The sequence below is a fragment of the Rosa rugosa genome, chromosome 1 (assembly GCF_958449725.1).
Source record: "Rosa rugosa chromosome 1, drRosRugo1.1, whole genome shotgun sequence".
In the NCBI taxonomy this organism is placed as follows: domain Eukaryota; kingdom Viridiplantae; phylum Streptophyta; class Magnoliopsida; order Rosales; family Rosaceae; genus Rosa; species Rosa rugosa.
Genome location: NC_084820.1, coordinates 1564999 through 1576768, shown reverse-complemented (window position 1 = coordinate 1576768; position 11770 = coordinate 1564999). Strand labels below are relative to the sequence as shown.

The window sequence follows — 11770 nt, the reverse complement described above, 5'->3', positions numbered from 1 at the left end:
GGAGGGGAGATGCTGGCCTTGGAGAGCCTTCCGGTACCTGCTGAGATCAGTATCACAGTGCTCGTACACGACGGAAACGGTTGAGGCCTTCTGAGGATCACGCCACGTCGAGCGAGCTTCGAAATCATCCACCTCGTGGCCCATTAGATTGACCACGAAAGGACACTCAGCAAGCGCTCGCAGGATTTCGATCTCTTTGTAGCCTTCCAGGATCCCGTCGTAGTTGTAGGCGGCGACGATGACGGCGTGATTGGTCGTCTTGTCAAGTGCAGCCACCAAACGGCGGCATTTCCCGGTTCTCATCAGGTCCCGGCGAATGCGTACCTCTTCATAGCTATGGAGTATTGCAGCCTTGGAGGTAGCTTGAAGAAGAAGAAGGAGGAAGGTGGTGAAAGGTCGAGTCTTGGAACGGGTTGCTTTTGGGTTTTGGATTTAGGAATTGGGGCTCCAGGCCTCTTGCTTTATTTAGGAACTCACCTAACTGGATTGGGCCTCGTTAAACCATTCGGTCCATTCCAATTTCGGGTTTCTATTTCCTCTTAATTGTAGAATATAGTACACATATAAGGGATTATTTATTACTAAAAGCTAGGGCAGCTTCCTACTTACACGACTTCATGTCATAGACGAATATAATTATTACGCTCCACTTAAACTGTAGGTCTTCTCGGTTTATACAATTATAGGCGAATTTTCAAGCCATACACGTGGACAACTTATATTGGGTGACGTGAAGCCCGTGTGGCCGTTAAGCATTCACACGTGGGATAACCCGTTCTGATACCAAGTTGAAACTAAGAATCTCAAGAGAATAAGAAGCTTTTGATGATGAATATCTATGACTCACAACACTCCCCCTCAAGTTGGAGCATACATATCTCGAATGCCCAACTTGTCAAGTGAGTCATGAAATGCTTTGACTGAGACACCCTTAGTTAGAACATTTGCTAGTTGCTCCTCAGTCGGTACAAATGGGAAGGCAATCAAGTTTGCATCCAAATTCTCCTTTATAAAGTGTCGGTCAACTTCCATATGCTTCGTACGATCATGCTGCACTGGGTTATGTGAAATTTCAATAGCTGCTTTGTTATCACAAAGCAAGTCCATAACTCTTTTTGGCTTGAACCCCAAATCACGTAATAAATTACGTAACCATAACAACTCACATACTCCATGTGCCATACCTCTATACTCGGCTTCTGCACTTGATCTCGCCACCACCTTTTGCTTTTTACTCTTCCAAGTGACAAGGTTCCCTTCAACAAATATAAAGTAACCTGAGGTCGATCTCCTATCAGTAATAGAACCAGCCCAATCAGCATCAGTATAACCACTCACCTCTAGGCAATGATGTTTTGAGAACATAAGGCCCTTCCCATGAGCTCTCTTTAGATACCGAAGGATTCGCATGACTGCATCCATATGGTCTTCACTCGGGTTATGCATGAACTGGCTCACCACACTTACGGCATATGCCAAATCAGGTCTAGTGTGACCCAATTAGATTAATCTACCAACTAACCTTTGATACCTTGCCTTATCAGTCGGGACTTGATTAGGGTACTCGGCTAACCGGTGATTCTGTTCAATTGGTGTATCAGCAAGCCTACAATCTAACATGCCCGTTTCGGACAGTAAGTCTAGAACATATTTCCTTTAGCACAAGAAGATGCTGCTACTCCCCCTGGCTACCTCTATCCCAAGGAAGTATCTCAAGTCACCGAGGTCTTTCATTTCAAACTCCGAAGCTAACTGCTACTACAACCTCCTAATTTCCTCTCAATCATCACCTGTGATCACCATATCATCAACATAGATGATCAGTGCCGTTACTTTACCCTTCTGATGCTTAAGGAATAGGGTATGATCCGAGTTGCTTTGTTTGTAACCAAACCGCTTCATTGCCTGAGTAAAGCGCACAAACCATGCATGGGGGGACTGTTTCAAACCATAGAGTGACTTCTTCAACCTACACACAACATCCGTTTTATCAGCAGTCTCATATCCGGGAGGTAGACTCATATACACTTCTTCAGCCAAATCTCCATGTAGAAAAGTATTTTTCACATCAAGTTGTTTGAGAGGCCAATCCAGATTAGCTGCCAAAGAGAGAAGCACTCTGATAGTATTGATCTTGGCTACGGGTGCAAATGTCTCATCATAGTCCACCATATGTCTGTGTAAACCCTTTTGCTACCAATCTCGCTTTATATCTACTAACTGAGCCATCTGAATCATGTTTAATTGTGTAGACCCATTTACATCCAACTTGTCTTTTCCCTTTAGGTAACATCATCAATTCCCAAGTGTTATTCAAGGGTTAAGATCCATTCACAAATGTGATTGGGAAATGTGCTCGGTCATCAGCTATCATCGGCAGCAGTCACAGCACCAACCACCCGGCGCTAGCTAATCAGACCAGGCCAACCTTAAGTCATAACATGATTCTTACTCAACATTAAGTAAGAAAATGAGAAGAGAAGTTGAGATATTATGTTGTCTGAGGAGAAGAGGAAGAAGGTGAGAACAGTACTATTTAGGGTTTGATATGGAGAAGAATAAGGTGTTGCTATGTATGAGTCTGAAGATGTATAGAGGACTAATAAAAGGCACAACGGTTGAATGTGCGTTGTTGGGTAAAGGAGCCAGACCTTGCATTAAATACGTACACTACCATAGCAACTAATTAACCATCACCCATCGATCAATATACGTACCACACACATTATCCTTCAATTCGATCACGACCAAAACCATTATGCTTGAACTCAGTTTAACCAGTACTTTGTGATAGCTGGTCAAACCTCGAGTCTAGCATTTGAAATCAACGGCAGAATTCTAATGCACGATTCCAGTGAAGTTTAAGGCCTTGCTTCAACAAATTGGTGCACAAGAAATCAGCCATTTAATTGATAGCTTCTCCATAGAGATTGGGTCCCAAAACATAGCATATGTATGCATATGTGACACATGCAAGGTTAATTGTTGTGAGTTATGGGATATGATCGATGTCATTGAAAAAAAATAAAAAGCAATTGACTCACAAGAATTAAGAGGTCGATTACAAGAAAAAATAGCCAAAACAATAATATGTCCAAGCTAGATAACTTGAAACTAATAAGTGCAAGAATATCATCATATGATCGATCGAGCTTCATCTAGCTAGAAGAGTGGAAAACTATTGCCTTGTGGCTTTGTGCTACCCTAATTATCGGGAAGGGATTAAGATTACTGAACAAGACTTGATGTTTGGATAACATGAAGTACACTTTTTTGTTATTAAAAACAGAGTTGACTACAAATGTAAAGAATTTAGATACCTTTAGATGCTAGGTCATTTGCACTACTGCTTCATAGAAGAATTTGCGAGAAAAAAGAAGTTCGGCGCATTTTCTTCTCTCCCTCCATCAAACTTGCCGTAAGTACATTTTTGAGAAATGATGCAGGCTCTGACAATGGCTGATTTCATGGTGGGCAAAACTAGCTTACAAGTGTTTTTTTTTTTTTTTCTCTCTCTCTTTCTCTTGAGTTTTAATTCGTTGAAATTCTTTAATCTTGATTAAAGGAAACTAAAATAATTTTCCTCATAAGGAGAAACACAATCATAAAAGTTGTAATCGGGACAGGAAATTAAATGAATCATGAAAACCAAATATTGCACTACAAAAATTATTCACATTATAATACAGAAAAAATTAGAAAAACAGTTAGCAAACCTGACGTCTACAAATGGGATCGAGAGTGGTCCCATAATCCATAACACGTCTTCAAAAAGAAGGCAACGCCAAAAGAAAAGGCCATTACTTTTAATGAGACTCTGCTTCATATGGCGTCCTTCTTGAATCTTGAGGGTTGGTTTTAAAGAATATGGAAAGAACATTATAAGTGCATCTTCTTCCTTCTGTCTCTTTATCCATTTTTAAGAACTCAAAATCTTCCCAAGCCTTAATATAGCATCACCAGAAAAAAAAAATCGAGGTTGGGCAGCTGTCCAATCTCGCCACCCCCTAAATCCGCCCCTGCGCTTTGACCGCCTGATTCTGGCTCTTCAACCAAATCCCCAAACTTTTTAAGGGAAATCAAGCTCCTTTTCAAACTTAAGATTCTCCGACGACCATTCCACTTCTTCCTCCCAATCGGACATGCGACACATTTCATCGAGGAAGGTCTTAGATCTAGAAAAAGTAAATTTTCACCCTTTTCATCTATGAAGTACATGCCATACTCCATTTCACCGCAATTAGCCCTATGAAATCTGAAGTCAACATCTAATCCAAGCATGTGATGATTTATGATGTATTCTCGCTTCCACTCTTTTTTATTGTAATTTTTCATCACCCATATCTCCACTTTCATGCTTGAAAAGTAAGTATCAACAATGGCAATAGATTCCCCCAAAGTAATCAAGTGTAGGTATGGCATTCGTGATGTGACTGGATTGGGAGTCAAATAGAACTTTTCTTTTTTAAAGTCAAACGATACTATGTGGACTCCTTTTGCTTCACCTTCATCAACAAACAACCAATGCATATCTCCATATGCACACACACTCTTATCCCACGGAATAGCACAATAAATGACTGGGTGTACCGGAATCTCTCTCCATGAGCTTGTGCCTAATACAAGAAGTTGTGCTACAACGTAGCTCTTTGAATACGACGGTCTTTCATAGATTCGAGAGATACGGACAATTTTATAGGTGCTAGTTATATCATCAAATCCCATACCATAAGAATCATCGAAGAAAGTTATATCCTTACCAAATTTTGTATATAGGATGTTACTAGTCGGGACTCTCAGAACTTCTCCGCAAAGAGGATTGCTCAAGATACAATTTCCATCCATGTATGCTTTCTTAAAGCAAATCAAGTCATAGAAAACAAAAGCTACATCGGAATAAAATTCCCTCTGGGATGTGGAAAAAATCTCTGAGAGAGTAAGCTTACCTTCGCTTTCATCGTAATTCAGTGATTCCAAAGCAGTTAATTTTCTTGTAGTACTCCCAGGATAAGATTCAACATGGCGCAGCACAAGTTGAGGTGCTGCTCCAGCAAGAGAATTGGTCGGGATCAGAAAACGAGTGTGCAGATCAACAAAAAAGGGGGAGTAGACTATGTTTGACAAGGTCTTGGAGACGCATCTGATGCAGCAGACTGACTTTATCGGAAGTCTCTTAAGGATTTCTATTAGGATTTCAATGGGAAGGTCCATCAACCTTGTCTTTGCCTTGTTTTTGTTGCGCGTCTTCATGTCCTCCTCTGTTTCCTCAGTATCTGTAGATCTTCTTCAACTGATAGATATTAAAAGTTACTAGTCTATAACTGGATCCCTATATGTATTCTATATATAAGGCCGTCCTCCTTTTCTCTGTCTGATTGGAAACCAAAGCCAAAACCCAATAGAAATCCAGTTGGGGCTCTGAATCAATAAAAAGGCCAGCAACGAACATGTTTTTTTTTTTCTTTTTTCCTTTTGGTTTTTGTATTTGTTATAAGGGAGCTTTTATTCATACCTCTAAAATTGTCATTTAGACCTCCCTCGTTTTTCAAATAATAGTTGATTTTGTCAACTCATGTCAAATTACCAATAAAGACACAAAAGAGATAAGGAAAAAAAAAAATTCTTACCTCTGCGTACAGTAGCAGTCTTTAATCGGAGAAAACTTTCTCCTCCAACGTAAACCCTAAAATATACATCGGAAAACGTTATTTATGTTGCTGTCAAAATTTTCTGAACTTTGTGATCGATCACCCATCAATGGAAATAAGTTTCTTATGAAAAAAGAGTTTCAATTATGAAACTGATAGAAAATAAGGAAGCAAAAAATTGTCGAACTGTTAGCAAGAATGATGGTGGAAAGAAGATTTGACAAGGGGGGAAAGAGTCATTGTATTTCATTAATTCAACAAAAAGAAACTAAGCTATCTCCATAAGATTATAAAACATTGAAAATTTCATGGAAAGAATTCACGCATACAAGGCCGTAAACAACCTCTATAAAAATACAAATGACAGTAAAAAGAGAGTGATAGAAATTAAAGCAGCCAGGAGAGAGATACGACTACCAATTGGAGGTGTTTTTTTTTTTTTCCGCTTAATTGTATTAAGATAAAATAGAATTGTGATCGGAAAACGTTATTTATGTTGCTGTCAAAATTTTCTGAACTTTGTGATTGATCACCCATCAATGGAAATAAGTTTCTTATGAAAAAAGAGTTTCAATTATGAAACTGATAGAAAATAAGGAAGCAAAAAATTGTCGAACTGTTAGCAAGAATGATGGTGGAAAGAAGATTTGACAAGGGGGGAAAGAGTCATTGTATTTTATTAATTCAACAAAAAAGAAACTAAGCTATCTCCATAAGATTATAAAACATTGAAAATTTCATGGAAAGAATTCACGCATACAAGGCCGTAAACAACCTCTATAAAAATACAAATGACAGTAAAAAGAGAGTGATAGAAATTAAAGCAGCCAGGAGAGAGATACGACTACCAATTGGAGGTGTTTTTTTTTTCCACTTAATTGTATTAAGATAAAATATAATTGTGAAATCTTCAAAAATTGAAGGAGCTCAAACTACTGATTTTTGCATCCCTCCGTATCCTTGCTAGGTTTTATTTCCGATGCTTTGTTGCATCTAGTATTTTTCTTGTTACTATATATTTGATGTAGTTTCTACATCTACAAGTTGTAATTTTTCTTATTGTTATTTTTAATAAAATGGTTGACTATTACTCTAAAAAAAAAAACTATTGATTTTTGGAGGTATGAATACTTTTTTTTTTTTGGACAATGAGCATTTGTGGGAAAATTAGAGAGGTGTAGATAGCAAATTAGTTATTTGTAAAAGTAAATTGGAGGTCTATTAAGTGAGGAGGTCCAAATACCAATTTTGGAGGTATGAATAGAAACTCCCTTGTTATAATTCTTTCTTTCATGCTCCTTGTTAGAGGGCATGGGGTAAATATACCTTATACCCCTTGTACGGTTGAGGTCTGTTTTGTCACTCCTACCCTTCCACATTTTTTTTTATTTTTTGGGCTAATTAAATAAAGTTTTCTTCTCTTTTTTTGGATAATCTAAGGGGGGGCATCAATTACATCCAGCTTGAAGTTATGGATAGTTTCTTTTCCTGTTTTTTTTAGTCAATGTATTGCTTGCTTTCTCTATTTATCAATTTTGGTGCACATATATCGCGATAAAAAGTATCCATCTAAGTCATTCATGTCATCTCTATGAACTGATGTAATTACATTGATAATGAATATGTATTCCACAAACCACATTCTAAAGCTGCCTCATATGAGGTAGTTTCGCCTCTAATTCAGGGCTATCCCTAAAAGCTGCATTCTCCACGATTTCCTACAATATTACATCAAAATGATTAATAGTAAACACAAAAGCTCCCAGATTTAAATGGATATCAGAGAATGGACAAATCTAATTACCAGAACACTATGCCTTTCACTTTTTGTGTAATAACCGGATTTTTTATAATTAATCAAAAGCAAGGAACATGATCATTTCATTCTTTACCTTTCATGATGATTGTCGATTAGAGCACTATGAATTGTTGCCGACACTCGATCGACCGACAGCAGAAACTTAATTCCTTTCCTCTCTATTTCTCTCTCGTTCTCTCTCTCGTTTCCTCTCGTCACAGTCGAAGAAACAAAACAGAGCTTTGTTCATCGTGCTGCACCGTCCACCACAGACCACCAAACAACCTCAGACCACCTTCCACGGCTTCGCCTCGACCTTGCGCAGCTACCGGAGGTAACCTTGCGCGGCGGCACGGCCGGCAGCGACGGCGGCGACCCCGAGTCCGGTTTAGCTCGTTTTCGTTCCAAACTCGATATCTCGAGCTACAGAGCACCATTTCACTTGATTCTTGGCTCATTGAGCTCGCCTCATCTTCCTATACAAGCACCAAGAAGGATCGGAACTGGATCGAACGTTTTCACGTTCGTCAGAGCTCGACCCGTGCGGATCGAACAACCAACCTTCGGATCAAGATATCTCGAGCTATACACGATCGTTTCTTGTGATTCTTGGCTTGTTGAGTTCATAAGGAAGTTCTGAACAATTCTCCAGAAGGGATCGAGGCGTGAGGTTGTAATTTTCACGTCGATTTTGGAGCTCGCCGGATTCTGGAAATTTTCCACCACCACCGAAGCTTTTGATAGGTATATCTCGAGTTGTAGTGCATCGTTTTGAGTGATTCTTAAACTGGTAAACTCACCTTGAGTTTCTTAACAACTCTCTAGAAGGAATCGAAGCCTGAAATTGAAGTTTTGACGTCGAAATCAAGCCTTGCCGGATTCTGCAAAATTCTGGAATTTTTCCGACCACCGAAGCTTTCGATCGGTATATCTCGAGCTACAGACCATATTTTTCTGTGATTCTTGAACCAGTGAGTTCTTCTTGAGTTTCTTAACAACTCTTCAGAAGGAATCGAAGCCTTAAATTGACGTTTTTACGTCGAATTGGAGCTCGCCGTTTTCTGCAGTTTCTCGCCGGTTTCTGGAAAATTCCGGCCACCTTCATACTGTTCAAGGTAATTTTCGACCCCTTCCGGTCATTTTCAGACTTCGTGCTAGTTATGAAAGTTGTCAAGCATGATGAGAGGAAGAAGAGCAGCCCGGCCCCGACACCATTGGTGGTGGTCGGCGGCGGCTCTGCCACTAACTCCGGCGGCCCTTTCCGGCCACCTCCGGGGATCAAAAATATGGTTTCTGTACATTTTCAGATTCTATATTTCAATACGATCATTTCGATATATTATACGCAATTTTTGGATATCGTATGATTAAGTTATGAATTTTTAAGTTTAGATCGATTTCGATCGTTAGATTTGTGATCTGTGAAGTTAGTACCGTCAGATGGACTTGTAGTTTTGATATGATGATCTTATGACAGTCCCAGTGGCTTTGTGTAGTCATGGGCGAAGATCCGACCGTTGGATCTTCGTATAAATGCAAAACAGTGATTAGGAAGGCGATCCGTGAGGATCCGACCGTTGGATCATCATTTAATTTCAATCCGACCGTTGGATTGTCGTTTGATTATGTTTTTGAGTTATTTGCTAAGTTAAGGTCATGTTTGATTAGGTGATCGACGGTTTGATTTGGCGGACGATTCGTGAAATTGTATTTTGAGCTGTTAAGAAGACGCAGCGGGAATTTAGAGGTGAGTAAACCTCACATGGTTCATATTACGAACCGAATAAATTTAATTACCTTATTTTGTCGTAATTGCGTGAAAATATTTATGGAATAAATATTTGTTTTAAAATCATATGGACTTGATCAACTACGGTCCATGGGTAAGTAAAATGATTTTTACTATACAAATGAATTTCTCGGTTTTATTGCATGTGAACTATAGTTGGTATTAGTGATTATCCCTGAGCGGATAATTACGTATATATATATATTTACGTGATTATATGTGAATGGTGTGACATTGAAGAGTGTGAAATTGGGATGATTAAATTATTATGAATTGACATGTGACTTACCATATTTATATGTGATGAACATGATTGATGAGTTCTTGTTAATATTCATGATTTACATTGGAGGATGTATAGAGTTAGAGAATGTAGGGTTCTGAGGATGAGGTGTCCGAAGTTCGACGGTTAAGGATAACCGGAGTGTTTGTGTACTGAGGACGGGGATGTCCAAGGTGCGACGGTTTATTATTAACCGAAGTTGTGTGCTGAGGACGGGGATGTCCAAAGCGCGACGGTTATAGTGTTAACCGAAGTATTTTTGCCGTTGCTTGACCCTAGGCCAAGGTGTCAGAGGTAACGAGGCAGTTAGAGCTCTAACGTGTTATGGGATGGGACCAAAGTGGTGACAGTGTTGTGAGATAGGACCAAAAATGGTGATAGTGTTGTGTGATAAGACCAAAGTGGTGATATTGAATGGGTTTGACGTTTGCGTCGTGGATGTTGAGATTGTTGGTTGTGTTGTTGAGTTATAAGAATTGTAATTTAAAATCAACAGTTCTTTCTTGTTTACTCATACTGGCTGTAAAAAGCTTACCGGGTTTTGTGTTGTTGCAACTCCCGGTACACTATTCAAATTGTGTAGCGGGAAATCCTACAGGTCAGGAGAACCAGGACGGTGATCGGGCTGCTTAGAGTAGTGTTATGTGAATTACAGCATTATATTGTGAGGTTTGTTATGCTCATTTAGAGCTTTGCAATTTTACTTTGTAAGAGTGAATTGTAATAATTAACTCGAGGTTTTCGAGTTTTTGTGTTGAGTGGCGAGTGGTGTGTTTGTTTGTGAGAAAAAAATTCAGAACGTATTTGTATTAATTGTTTATTCATGTTTCGGATTTGAATTGGTTATTCAAAATTCGGGGCGTGACAGTTTGGTATCAGAGCGTAAGGTACATATTTGGTGATAATCAGTACCTCCCGAGTGATGGCCCGTCTGCAGCGGATCCCCATCATATACTCTTCGGTACTGGTATAATCATTGGGTATGTCTTAGTATGGGGTCTAGACAACGTGTAAGTCCGTAGGACGGTAGAGTTGTCTACTAAGTTCGTATTAGAATAAGTTTAGTTTCCGCGAGTTGTGATCTTCGAGGAATAGGAACCTCTGGATTTAACTCTGATGAGTCGGTGAGGTAGAGGTCGAGTCTGATGTAGGGACAGGATCTTTCTATGGAGACAGTTGAGGATGAGGTGGAGGCATTAGAGGTTGAGTTGCCTAGTCTACCTGTAGTTGATGTGATGGATGTTATTCTTGGGTTGAAATGGTGAAAGAGATTAAGACCCTAGGAATAGTTGAAAAGAGAATTGATCTCACCAACTCAAGATGATAGGAGTGTGAGAGATTATGAGACAGAATTCTCAAGACTATATTGGTGTACGAGTGTAGTGATGTAATTTGGGAGATACTTATGTTACCTTTAATAAGGGTAGTATGTTAAGTGATCATGGCATAGGTTGACTTTGTAAGTGAAGTGGTGGAGTTTGTGTAGCTTCTTTGAGTTATAACCTTTGAGGAATGGCAACCTTTGGATTAAACTCTGGTGGAGTTATTGAGGATGGTTTCCACGAAAAACAGTATCCTTATGTGCATTGTAGTCGTTGGTTGTTGGGGTCATGGTGTTTGACCAATGCTTGTATCTAAAGTCGTTACGAGTATTTGACTAGTAGTTGTGATACTTTCCATTAGTTGGATATGCAGATGTTTTGAGTTGAAGAATACTTAGCAGTTATTGGTTGCTTAGTGATGGAATTGTGTTATAATGGAGCATTCATTCATGCTCAGTTGTTTGGTGTTTAGGATAGCTACTATATATTAGCTAAATGTCGGGGTGTGGTTTGAGGTCTGCGGATGGTATTGGAAATTATTGTGGAGTGCTGCTTCACTGACTATTGTTGAGTAGTGATGCATAATTCGTTGTTACTATGATGGATTTTGTGTATGGTTGACTTATGGAAAGATTGATATGACCTCGTGATAGGATTGACTGTGAAGAGACATTGTGTTGATGTATGAGCTTAGGTAATAACGTTGTTTTCAACTCTAGGAGTGCTAGGGTTGTATAACTAATTTATGAGGCCAGATACTGTTGTGAGGACAGATTATGGATTATGACGTGGTTAGTGTGAAGTGCTATAATCACAGAATTTTGACCACTAGATGTTGACTTACCACCAAATGAGCAGTGAGGTGATTCGTGGGTGAGATACTGAGTGTTGTACCAGTATCGATTAGTGGAAGCTAAGATGGTACATATT

The 11770-nt window shown here is 39.2% G+C and overlaps 1 protein-coding gene and 1 long non-coding RNA gene across 2 annotated transcripts; one reads left to right on the top strand and one right to left on the bottom strand.

Annotated features, from left to right (window-relative positions):
* Positions 1-3810: 3810 nt before the first annotated feature.
* On the bottom strand, positions 3811-5575 carry LOC133727301 (F-box/kelch-repeat protein At3g06240-like). Its single transcript, XM_062154895.1, has one exon. The coding sequence runs from the start codon at positions 5248-5250 to the stop codon at positions 3946-3948; it is 1305 nt and encodes a 434-aa protein (XP_062010879.1). The 5' UTR covers positions 5251-5575; the 3' UTR covers positions 3811-3945.
* A 2419-nt stretch (positions 5576-7994) lies between these two features.
* Positions 7995-11730, top strand: LOC133726931 (uncharacterized). Its single transcript, XR_009854949.1, has 3 exons — positions 7995-8561; positions 9115-9193; positions 10102-11730. It is a non-coding gene; the product is annotated as an uncharacterized LOC133726931 (long non-coding RNA).
* The last annotated feature ends 40 nt before the right edge of the window (positions 11731-11770 follow it).